General features: G+C 40.8%; 1 protein-coding gene across 2 annotated transcripts in view; it reads left to right on the top strand.

Annotated features, from left to right (window-relative positions):
* Window positions 1–12630, top strand: part of PDCD10 (programmed cell death 10) — a 47110-nt gene that overhangs the window by 26508 nt on the left and 7972 nt on the right. For both annotated transcript variants that reach the window (XM_058661506.1, XM_004598605.3), the window contains 3 exons: window positions 5490–5543; window positions 10891–11008; window positions 12272–12398. In XM_058661506.1, coding sequence (XP_058517489.1) covers window positions 5490–5543; window positions 10891–11008; window positions 12272–12398 — 299 coding nt within the window. The remainder of the gene's footprint in view (window positions 1–5489; window positions 5544–10890; window positions 11009–12271; window positions 12399–12630) is intronic.

Genomic DNA, 12630 nt, shown 5'->3' with positions numbered 1-12630 from the left:
GGGGTAAAGAGTATAGCAAATGAGGAAAGCGAATCTTAACCTGATTTTGAGAAAACCAATTTTTTGACATTTCAGAACCAATTAACGTATTTGTTTTGACCTGTAACACACGCACACATGATTTTATGCAGAATTTTTTAAAACTTGGACCCAATACCATAGCCTAGTTGCTAAAGTCCTCGCCTCGCATGCACTGAGTTCCCATATGGGCAGGCAGTGGTTCGTATCCCAGCAGCCCCACTTTCTGTCTAGCTTTCTTCTTGTGGCCTGGGAAAGCAGTCGAGGACGACCCAAAGCTTAGGGACTCTGCACCCATGTGGGAGACCTGGAAGGGGGTTTCTGGCTCCTGGCTTCGAATTGGCTCGATTGTTGGAGAGCAAATCAGTGGAGGGAAGATCTTCCTCTCTGTGTATCTGAGTTTCCAATAAAACAAGTAAATCTTAAAAAAAAAAATCTTTAAAACTTGAGTAAATGTCTAGGTTTTTTTTAATTATGGACTTAGGAAGTGAGCTTGATGCTACTAAAGTCTGAAGATGAACTGATATTTTTAGAGGACATGATATAAGAAGCTGTCTGTGGAATTGAAAGGTATATGTGAGCTTTTAGAGTATGTGTACTGTTTACAAGAGAAGCAGAGTATAAGTTGGACAGTTTTGTGGGTGCTCTGAAGAACTAGGGAACAGGAGGAGCTGAGAAGCACACACAACAGAGCAGTGTGTGGTGTGGAGGTAAAACCTGGTGTTCCTCTCACCTAGCCACTCTTTCCAGCTCTGTGTCCGCAGGCCCTTGGCCTCTGCTTCACATTCTGATGGGATTTTCTTTGGCTGCAAGGAAGTCCAGTGGTGGCTATGGCCCAAGCATCATCTTTCCCTGTCTTGACATCATTAATGTAAAATGCAGTTGTATCTTCTTCCTTGCTTAGACCCATAATATGGTGTATAAATGATGGAAGGAAGTTATTGGATTGGTCCTTAAAAGTGTTTTAGCCAAAGACCATTACTCCAAAGACGCAAAAAATTCTATTCAGTTGAAGATGTTGTAAACCAATTCTTGCATGTCCCAAATTAATATAAAATCATTATATCCCCATGTGTTATGGAACCCAGGAAAACTTCAAAAATGAGACAGATTCTAAGGAAGGTATCCCAGGATATAGGCCACGTCTCTTCTTTATGAAGACTTGTGCTTCCGTTGATTGTGATCTGTGAGAAGCCTTCAAAACCATCAAGAGAATTACATATTATTTAAAAAGTGGCAAAAACATTTTGCTCCAAAATGAACTTTTTCTTGTTGTTTTGTTTTTGTTGACTCGGGAAGTTCCCACTTCTTTGGAAGTCAGGGTAGAGTTGGTGACTTCGTGTGCAGGTTTGGTCTGAATTCTGAATGTTACTCTCCAGCTGTTTAACATTAGATATGTTTATACAAACTGAAATGAAGATGATGAAAGTTGGTTACAAACTTAGTGGGAGGATTTGAGCTCTTACGTGTAAACTGACATCCTTTATAAGTGCTTAGTGAATCGTAATTGTTAGAATGTTATCAGAACTCGATACTGTCATACAAGGCACTTGTAGGAATACACCTAAAAAAACCCTGACAGAGGAGACAGCAGCGTGGAGCCCAGTGTTCATTGCAGCATGGTCAGTAACTGCAGAAACATGGAAGCAACCTAAATGCCCATCAGCAGAGGGCTGGGTAAAGACATTGGCTCATCTACTCCATGGAATGCTACGCAACTATTTAAAAACAATGGAATACAATTGCTTATGACCAAATAGGCCTAACTGGAGATCATTATGCTAAGGGAAATGAGCCAGTCCCAAAAGGTCAGATAGCATATGTTTGCTCTAATATAACAGACATTAAAATACAACAACAACAACAACAAAAGGAGAACAAATAAGCACATAGAACCCCACAATCGAAGGATATAAGAGAGAAGAGAATACCAGAAATCAAGGAAAACCAATGGAATGCATTTCTGCAAAAGAACGCAGGTAGACATGTATCTAATTGTAAGAGATTTTGCTTGGATGAGGCTCGATGTTAGCATGGCCAGGGGAAGTTTAGCATATCATCCCAGGGAATGGCTCTTTCCTGTTTCAACTCACAGTAATATGATGTCACATCCAAGGATTTTACCTGTGAATTTTTACCATTTTGCACTTCTTAGTTATTTGTATGTATTGTAAGATAATTCATTAGTTATCCATGAGACACTGATTGATTGTCATCACCTAAGATTGTTAATGTCCCTTTGATCACTGTTATTGCTACTGCCCAGAAGTAATGATGATTTAGTCCTTATTGTGCTTTCATTAGTGCCACAGGAGACACATGCTGGCATCTATTCCTGTGTGAGGATTCTGGACTCTCTTTCACGACCCTCGGGTCACACCGATGCCTTTGTTACATATTCGTTACCTTCATGTGGATGAAGGCTCACTGCTCGTCTCCCCATGCTGGACTGTGCACACTGGCTCCATAGCTAGGGCATTTATCATGGAAGTGTGGCGGAAGTTAATACGTGCATAGGGGAAGCAGAATGTGTTCATGCATGCTGTTCAAGGATGCACTCCCAGCAAAATGACTGATAATGTCCTGACAGCTGGATGTTGGACCCCCCCCCAACATTGTCCATACCTGCATTGTTGGGAGCCACCTCAGGGGCAGCATGCTGGACTATTGAGTGCTCGCGACAGACCCCTGTGAGAAAGCTAAAGGGAAATCAGTGGGGAGGGGGAGGGGAAGGCTCAGTGCCTAGTAAACTGTGTCAGAAAACAAAATAATAATAATGGTTAAAAAGGGATTGATAAGATGGACATAACCTGTTTTTTTTCCCAAGCCATTCATCACAGGCTGAAATTATGTGTTAATATCAGTGATTTACATAATTTTATAAATGAGGGATCTACTTCAGTTGTAACAATAGCTATGTGCTGGTGTGCCTGGCACTGATGTAGGCAGCGTGGGTACTGTGTGTTAGGAGAGCCTGTGGGTTTATACAGAATGTGTCTAATACCTGGGATGAGGCCCAGCACAGCTCTGCAGGGCCTTCCCAGTGGGAAGACTTGATCTTAACATACATCTAACCTTACTGTCGGTTCCTCTCTTTGTAAAAGTGCATAAATAGAAACTTAATCTGGAAGTCTACAAACACTGATACCTGTCTTGGATCATTTCATTAGTTCATTAACTTTTCCGCACCTTTTTAATTTGTCTTTGCTCTTTTACATGCCAGTCAGGGCAGTACGAAATGAATTAATGATACATACATAGGTCTGACTCAGACCTTTAACTTGCGTAAGAGGTCGTTGTGGTGTAGAGCCAAAGAAGGAGATGGTTTCCTTTGAGGATGAACATTCATCTCTGCCTGCCAAGCATAGGTTCTTTTCGTCTTTCTGTTTAGTTTAGAAAATAAATTGGTTTAAAGTGTTGGTAAAGTCCTGCGTGTGTGTGTGTGTGCCTGTGTGTATTTGAAATTTATAAACGGAAACCCACACTTCTGTTGTTGATGAATTGAAAGGACAGATCTTATCAGCCTTATTGTAATTTTAATCTTAAATAGTAGCCATTATAATTGCAAGAACTATGTAGAAGTAGAAAACCTTCTTCATTTTTTAAAACTTACTCTTATTTATTAAGAAAGGAGGGTTTTACAGGAAGAAAGGGAGAGACACGGAGAGAGAGCTCCATTTCCTGGTTCACTCCCCAACAGGCCGCAACAGCCAGAGCTGAGCTGCTGTGAAGCTGGGAGCCAGGAGCTTCTTCCCAGTCTCCCACACAGGTGCAGGAGCCGGAGGATTTAGGCCGTTCTCCGCTGGCTGTTCAGGCTGTAAGCAGAGTGCTGGATGGGAAGTGGAGTAGACAGGAACAGGAACCACCGCCCATATGGAATGCCAGCGTCCACAAGGGAAGCTGGCACTAACAGACGAAAGATTAGCTGGCTGTGCCATTGTACTGGCCCTGTTACTTTTCTTTTCTTTTCTTTTCTTATTTTTTAAGATCTATGTATCTATTTGTTTGAAAGGTAGAGTGACAGAGAGATCCAGAAGCTACTGGTTCATTCCTTAGTCGGCCTCAGTGTTCTGCCAGAGCTGGGCCAAGCTGATGCCAGGAATCTGGAATTGTGGCCAGGCCTCGCACATGGTGCCAAGCACTGGAACGCCTGGGCCAGGCGTGCTAGCACCAGTATGGGGTGCTAGCGTCACAGCCTGCCTCACCTGCAAATGCCCGCCATGCCATGCTTGGTTAGTTTTATGAGCTATGTAGCTATATATTTGCTGTTGCATCTCTGTGCCTACTGAGGCAGTACTAGAGTTCGTATGATTTGTAGGAGCATTATTAGATGCTAATCTGTGTGGTTGTTTGGGGGAAAGTAAATTCTTTATTTTGGCAGATTTTGTTGCTCTTGTTTGTGTTTAGTTTATAGGAAAATATGGCTGTTGGTCTTTCTGTCTTGTTTAGAAACTAAATTAAACTCTTGGTGAAGTCCTGTGTGTATTTGAAATTTATAAAGAGAAACCCACACTTCCATCATCAGTGGAATCGAAAGGGTTTTACTTATTGCACAGTATATTAATGTTCATAAGGTTTTTGTAGAATTATTCCAGTTACATAAAATTTTCAAAAATTATATTGTCTTCCAATATTTCATATTGCCCTAGGTGAAATATATATATGTGTGTGTGTGTGTGTGTGTGTATGTGTGCGTGTGTGTGTTGAGCTAACTAGCCTTTGACACTGAGGATATTAAATAACTAGAGCTAGGATTCTAACAAGTAACTCTTCAACAAATAGAGTTATTTTTATGAATTCTGTGTGTCCTTTAATTCAGTGAAAAATGAATTATATAAAGTGTGTTCTGTAAGAACGTATGTGCATTTGAACTTGTAGTCCTCACACACTTGCATAGACATGCAGAGCGCGTGGGTCGGTGTCTGGGTCGGCGCCCTCGGGGACTTCCCCTGTGAACTGGAGGGCAGAGAGGAGCTTCTCCACAATCCAGATGACACATTGCTCTGCGTGGAGTGTAGACTCCGTCAGCACTGCTTGCTGATTAATCAGATGGACTGACTGCATCCCTGCTAGAGAGACGGGAGCAATCTGTGTAATAAATGTTTTTGTGGAGGTGATGATTTCAGATGGTTTGTGTGTGCTTGGACAGGCATGTGCACTCACGCCTTTGCCATGTATTTGCCGAACAGAACTAGCTGTATTCAGTAAGTCGTAAATATTGTTGTTATAAAGACTTATGATAATCTTTATTCTGTACTTAGATATAATTGTGAGAATGTATTTAAAGAATAAAATACAGAACAGAATAGTTAAGTTTTTATGGCTTCCATTGAAAATTTAGCTGGCTTCTTTGTGGGATTATTGGTGATTTACTCTCATTTGTACGCTTTTTGGCTCATTGAATGATAGATCTAACAGGATGACATGCTTTCATCAAAGCTTATATTAATAATTTACAATTTTTATTGCAGCTAGAACGAGTAAATCTGTCTGCAGCGCAGACTCTGAGAGCTGCTTTCATTAAGGTAAGATGCAAATAACTTATTATGATTTAAATGTACATTATACATAAGCCTAAGTACATTATGGTGATTGCAAACTTCTTTCAATGAAAAACGTTTTAGCCTCCTTTTTCTGTAAAGCTTAAAATACTTGCAGAAGGAAAGCTAGAACAATAATTCCTTGACATTCTTATTCTCAGCCCTGTGTGCTTTTGAAACTGACCTCTTCAGATTGTAGCCCTCTTATTAACTTTAGGGCATATTTTTCAGTCCTTTTAACCAATTATTTGATTTGTTAAAAATTTATGTGTAGGGCCCCAGTTCAGTAGCATAGTGACTATAGTCCTCACCTTCCATGTGCCGGGATCCCATATGGGCGCCGGTTCTATCCCGGCAGCTCCACTTCCCATCCAGCTCCCTGCTTGTGGCCTGGGAAAGCAGTCAAGGACGGCCCAAAGCCTTGGGAACCTGCACCTGCATGGGAGACCCGGAAGAAGCTCCTGGCTTTGGATCTGCTCAGCTCTGGCCATTGCAGCAACGTGGGGAGTGGACTCCAGTGGACAGAAGATCCTCCATTCTGTCTCTCCTGTTCTGTAAATCTGACTTTCCAATAAAAATAGTTTTTTTCAAAAGAAATATTACGTGTAAACTTACAGCTTGAAGAGATAGTCTTCATACTATTTAATTATTGAACATAAATTAAGGTTTTAAGTGGGAAAATAATACCCCATATGTGACAGATTAAGAATACTTAGGTAAGCTCAACTAAATGTTTTCATTATTTTGGACCTGAGTTGTTTAGTCAGTTATCACTAGTGTTATAGTTTAGCACTTAAAATATAACTACTTCAAATGAGTCCTAAAGATATGTTGTAAGTATAAAATATATGCCTATTTTGATGACTTTTTAATAAGTAATAAACATTTCATATTAATCATTTCTGAAATAACTTTTTAGATATTCTATTAAAACATTCTCATTGCTTTTTTGTCTCTTAGAATTTAAGTATATATTGGGATCGGCAGCGTGGCCTAGTGGCTAGGTCCTCGCCTTGATCCCATATGGCCGCTGGTTCTGGTCCCGGCAGCTCCACTTCCTCTCCATCTCTCCTCCTCTCAGTATATCTGACTTTGTAATAAAAATAAAATAAATCTTTAAGTAAAAAAAAAAAAAAGAATTTAAGTGTATAGGTAGCTCATTTTTGTATTCACATTATGTGTGTATTGAATATCTCCGCTCTGCAGAGGTTGCTATAAATCTGTGTGCTTTAGTGTAAATTGCATGATTGCTTTCCTCCTCAAACATGTACAAATGTGCTCAAAACTTTATTATTTACTTCACATTTGTTCTCATCAATAACTACGATAATTTCTTATTTTTAAGATAATATGTTTGTAGAATAAATGTATAGTATTATTGAAGTTGAACCTGTAAGTCCATTCAAGTTTGATTTCTTTTTATTGCATAAAAGATAACATCTCTAATGCAGTTGCTTAACTGGTAGTGTGGGAATGCACTAGGCACCTGTCGTATAGCAACACAACGATTTAAATGCTGTACATTGTAATAAAGCTGTTTTAATGTTCTAGTAACTTGCAGTGCATTTGTACACATACACATTAACCATTAGCATTCTTACAGAGCTTCTCAAAGAAGAATAGGGTCATTTTTATCAGAGGCAGAGAAGAAGGGAGAAAGATAGAGGCTGGCTAATGGGAATAGGGGCTTAGATAGGGGAAGTGACTTCTTATGTCCTGTACCACGGAAGCTTAACTCTGGGTGACAATTAGTTGAATAATTTAGAATAGTATAGAGGAGTTTGTTTCTAACAAGACCAAGAAATGATAAATATTTGAAGTGATGACTATACGTTACACTGATCTGATTATTAAAAGTGCGTTTATGTATTAAAATATGGCGCTGCCCCACAATTACATGCTATTATTACGTGTCGATTAAAAATTTAGAAATTAAAGGGAAATAATGTTCTGCTGAATCATTGGACTAACAGAACTAATGATTACACTGCAATGACCTTGTGCTTTTCCTTTGGGTTGTCCGTGTAAGATTCAAATGACACATGGGGTTATTAGGGAAACACGATAGTGCCGTGCCGTAAGCAGGGCTGTGGCATTGGCATTGGCTCTACCAGTGTGTTATCTTTTACACACTGCTGTATTGGTAAGGCAGTTGCCAGTTTCACAGCTTTGCTGGTACCAGGAACAGAAAGAAATTTATCCTCTGAGCATTCATAAGGAGCACCCTGTTGAGGCCCCGGTCTGTGCAATGATACTCATAAGTGATAAAATGCGAGGCTTATTATCACCACCAGCACTGCTGCTATCCTGGCATGTAAGCTGATGTGCGGTTGTCTGACTGTGAAAGAGCGAATTAGAACGTAGGTGAGGGTTTGTGTGGTGTTTTCGTTCTGTTTTTTGGAAGAAGACAAATTAGTTTGGATTGGTTTGTTTATCACTATCATGAGATTTCAAATGATTGTGTGAGAGGACATGGCATTGAAAAGCTGAAGGTTTTTAGTTCTTTGAACTGTGAATTATTTAAAATGATAAAGTTCATGCAGCTACAAGCTCTTGTCTCTCCAGCTCTTGGGCCGTCTACAACAGTGATTTGTATCCAACTTTACTTTGTTAGGTAGAGAAAGTAATGCCCTGAAGAATTTTTCCCAAGGGAAAAACAAAGCAGTGCTGCTCATTATATCCTTGCGGATCCATTTCCCGCGTCACTCCTTGCCACCGTCGCCCCTCTGGCATCCCTCTGACTTGTTGGCCTGTTTCTTGAGACACTGATTCTTAACAGTGGGTGTTGCTGCTGCTTTTTGGGGTGTTTTTTTCTCTTACAACTGGAGACTCACAAGAATTAGATACCCATCGAGGTCAAGGTTGTGTCCTGAGAGAAGATCAGGAGGTGTGAGTGCATGATTAGAGTCTCTGATTTAAAAACAGATCTATTTCTCGATCAGAGATACTGAGTTGATTTAAACTTTTAAAGTAAGAAGTAGCTTAAGCAGAACTTGTGCCACAAGATACTAAGACTGCTCTTTCTAAACTGTGTCCTCGGGCTCAAGCTGGCATCAGAGACACTGTAGAATTTATAGTCATACAGTCAGTGTCCTTAGCTTTTGTTTTATGCTGCATGAGCTGCTAGCTTGAAGTAATTTGATTTTCTTTGAAGCTGGACTTTGGATCCCTGCAGTGATGAAAAGAAAGTGCCACAGGAAAAGCATTGTGTAAGAGGAAATGAGCGTGGCAGGGACCAATCTAAATTCAACATTTGGAAAATTGTACAGTGCCCGATAGATACATATTCTATAAATAAGTAATTCTATTGCCTCTTAAAATGAAATGAAATACTTTCCGATGTGTGTGTGTGTTTCCTTCTAGGACTTTTCTTTGGTTTGACCCTGACTGCTTACTAACAGCGCTGTTAGGTACACTGTCTTCTTCACTGTTGTTTGGTTTTTGTCTTTTTTTTTTTTTTAAGATTGATTTATTTTTATTGGAAAGACAGATATATAGAGAGGAGGAGACACAGAGAGGAAGATCTTCCGTCCGATGATTCACTCCCCAAGTGGTCACAGTGACCAGAGCTGAGCCAATCCGAAGCCAGGAGCCAGGAGCTTCTTCCGGGTCTCCCACAGGGGTGTAGGGTCCCAAGGCTTTGGGCCGTCCTCGACTGGTTTCCCAAGCCACAGGCAGGGAGCTGGGTGGGAAGCAGGGCCTCTGGAATTAAAACCAGCGCCCATATGGGATCCCGGTGTGTTCAAGGCGAGGACTTTAACCGCCAGGCTACTGCACTGGGCCCATTGTTGTTTTGTTTTACCATTGAGCCAAATTCTGGCATTTCCTACAAAGAGTGCTCCTCTGCTTCCAAGGTAATTGACCACTTAGGTAGTTTGAATGCAGCCTATGCAAGAGAAGCCATGGTCATGAGTGACCACACTGTATGTGATTTATGGCATTTCACCAACTTTCTAGTCCTACATCTTAGTCCACATTTGACTAACATTCTTTAAAAGGCCCTCTTTCTTTGTTTTTTGAGATAGATTTTATCTTAAATATACCCTTAGATGGAAAAATGAGAGATCGTGAAAGGCAATCACCCATCAGAATACTTCCCTTAACAGCACCTCACAGCGGTTACAGTGGCTGGAGGCTGAGATAGGTGTGTGTATTTTCTTTCCCCATTTCATTCCATAATGTTCAGTTTTTCATACTTAGATTTAATGAGAAGCAGCGTGTTAGAGTGGAAGGAGCCCCAGAACAGGAAGCCTGTGTCGGCCATGATCGTGAGTCGGAGAGGAAGCAGATTGACTGTGCTTGACACAGAAAGAAGCAACAAAGATCGCTATCTGATTAAAAGCAGAAGTTGTGTTTCTGCGTGCTGATTGATTAGAATGAAGAAAAAAAGGGAAATTATCAGGATAATGATTAAAACTGAAAGCCTATCAAATGATAATCTTGTCTGGTTACATATTTTAAAAGACAATAACAAAGTAGGCCAGAATTAGTGAAGAAAAAGAGAAACTGAAAATCAACTTTTGTCAAATCAGAACTCTTGGTTCTCGGTCTTGAAAGACTAGAAAAGTCCAGTGTCCCAGGGAATCTGAATCACAGTTGAACCAGTGCAAGCTCAGCCCAGAAATAGAAACAGAAACAGCCCAGAAAATAGTAGAAGGGTTAATGATCATTCTACAAGCAAATGAAGGAAGTAAACTTCTGTGAAAATAAAACGAAATGAAAATGATTGTGTGGAGAAATAGTTAAAGGATTGCATAGTACCAATCAAATCTGTAGAAAAATGCCATGTTTTCAGTTCTCTCGTACAAGAGATGGAGAACTCTATCTCTCACTATCGCCAGCACTGGGCCAGAAGCCTCCGGTCTTTTTCAAAGTTGGCTGAAGCTGTAGTTGGGCCATTGTCTGCTGCTTTCCCAGGCCTGCAGCAAGGAGCCATATCTGACCTGGCACCCCACTCACCTGAGATGCTGGTGGGATAGGCAGGGCAGCACCTTCACCCCTACACCATGCTGGCCCCTGAGAAGAGCACTTTGTGGATTGCCAAGATACATATAATCTTTATTTCTTTGTAGCTAGTTCAAATGTGTTAAATCTAACAAGAAAAATAAATACTAAATATTTTGTCTTGAAATGGAAAATGGAACCAAGGTCATGGTAGCAACTAAGTGAGTGTGTGAGCTCGAGCAGAGCGAAGTGGATGGCGTCATGACAGCTGCTGTCCAGTGTCCGTCCTTGCAAGTGGTCTGCAAGTCTGGCCATTTCTAAATGTTCACACTGGACTGTACCGTGCAGCTCTATGTCTACTCCAGAACTAACTTTCTCTTTCTCATAGGCTGAAAAGGAAAATCCGGGTCTCACACAAGACATTATTATGAAGATTTTAGAGAAGAAAAGCGTAGATGTTAACTTCACCGAGTCCCTTCTTCGGATGGCAGCTGACGACGTCGAAGGTATCATGGAGAGCCTTGCTTGTCTGTACGGTTGTCGACGGTCACCTCCTATACATCTGCCAGCCACTGTCTTCCCTCCTTTGCTTGTCTGTACGGTTGTCGAAGGTCACCTATACGTCTGCCGGCCACTGTGTCTTCCCTTCCTTGCTTGTCTGTACGGCTGTCGAAGGTCACCTATACGTCTGCCGGCCACTGTGTCTTCCCTTCCTTGCTTGTCTGTACGGCTGTCGAAGGTCACCTCCTATACATCTGCCGGCCACTGTCTTCCCTTCCTTGCTTGTCTGTACGGCTGTCGAAGGTCACCTGTACATCTGCCGGCCACTGTCTTCCCTTCCTTGCTCACCTTCCGCCTTTCCACTCACACGTTTTAAGGTAGAAAAAAAGCTGGTATTTCAGCCAAGTCTAGAATTTATGTAAAAAAAAAAAAGGCCCACTGTAGTTACTCAGACAGTTAGATCTAGCCTTAGTGAATTCTGAGCAAGCCTCTTCCCAAAATTGCTTGCTGTGATCCTAGCCATTCTGTTAGGTATGTAGTGACCTTTTCGAAGTTGAGCTAGTCATTGAAGAGCCAGAACAAGAGCCTTCCCTCCGCGGCAGCAGAAGGTAGAACCAGGAACCGAGCGTTAAGCCCTGCTACTCCCTCAGTGTAGAAGATGGCCTTCTGGGGCTGTCCGTCCCTCCCTGTTAGCAAACGAGATTTCAAGAATATGCTACTTCAACTTGTTTATGGAAAATGGAATGAAAATGCATGTTTATTTTGATACAGAGCAGTGTTTCGGTACAAAGTAATTTTTTATCATAATATATGGGAAGTGTATATTATGAAAAACTTTTACATGCATTTCAGAAGTTTTTAACACCAAAATAAATTCATATTTTAAATTTCAGTTTTCCATAAACTTTTTGAATTGTGTTTGTATGTTGCCTTTGCATAATTTATGAGTATCCCTACATTTGTGAAATGCTGTCTTAGCACACTGCTGTATGTATTAAGGCGCCCTTCCTAATGATTTTTTAAGAATATTGTGCACTTTACATTCATTTCAAGGTGAAAGTGTTTAGTTTCTGATCAGTGCAGCTGGAGCAAGCACTGATGTTTCTAGACTGAGGTGAATTCTAATAAATTTTACTTTCAACAGCTTTGTGTTTCCCGGTGCCCTCACCTCTCCCCTCCCGTCCCCTTACGACCATCCATTGGGGAGTCTTACACTGGAACTTAGCTGGGAATCCTGGTGATTTCTGTTTCTTTTTTGGTTTTGTCAGAGTATATGATTGAGCGGCCAGAGCCAGAATTCCAGGACCTAAATGAAAAGGCACGGGCACTGAAGCAGATTCTCAGTAAGATCCCAGACGAGATTAATGACAGAGTGAGGTTTCTGCAGACAATCAAGTGAGTGATTTTTTTGTTGTTGTTTGTAAAAGTACACCATGAGATCCACTGATTTTAGATGCTTTTCATTAAGTGAATGTAGTTTGAACTAAAAGAGATGGAAAAATCATAAAATTAAAATGAGAAGTAAATCAGGTTGATAACAAGATAACAAAGTTTTATTTCAGAAATGGCATAAGTTAAGTAATGTAAACTAACTTTGGACCTCCAAACCCTTGTCTTTGATGTAACT

Source organism: Ochotona princeps, chromosome 3 (genome assembly GCF_030435755.1).
Source record: "Ochotona princeps isolate mOchPri1 chromosome 3, mOchPri1.hap1, whole genome shotgun sequence".
Classification (NCBI taxonomy): Eukaryota; Metazoa; Chordata; class Mammalia; order Lagomorpha; family Ochotonidae; genus Ochotona; species Ochotona princeps.
Note: the sequence above shows the minus strand (reverse complement) of the source record. Positions and strands in the feature narration are given on the sequence as shown.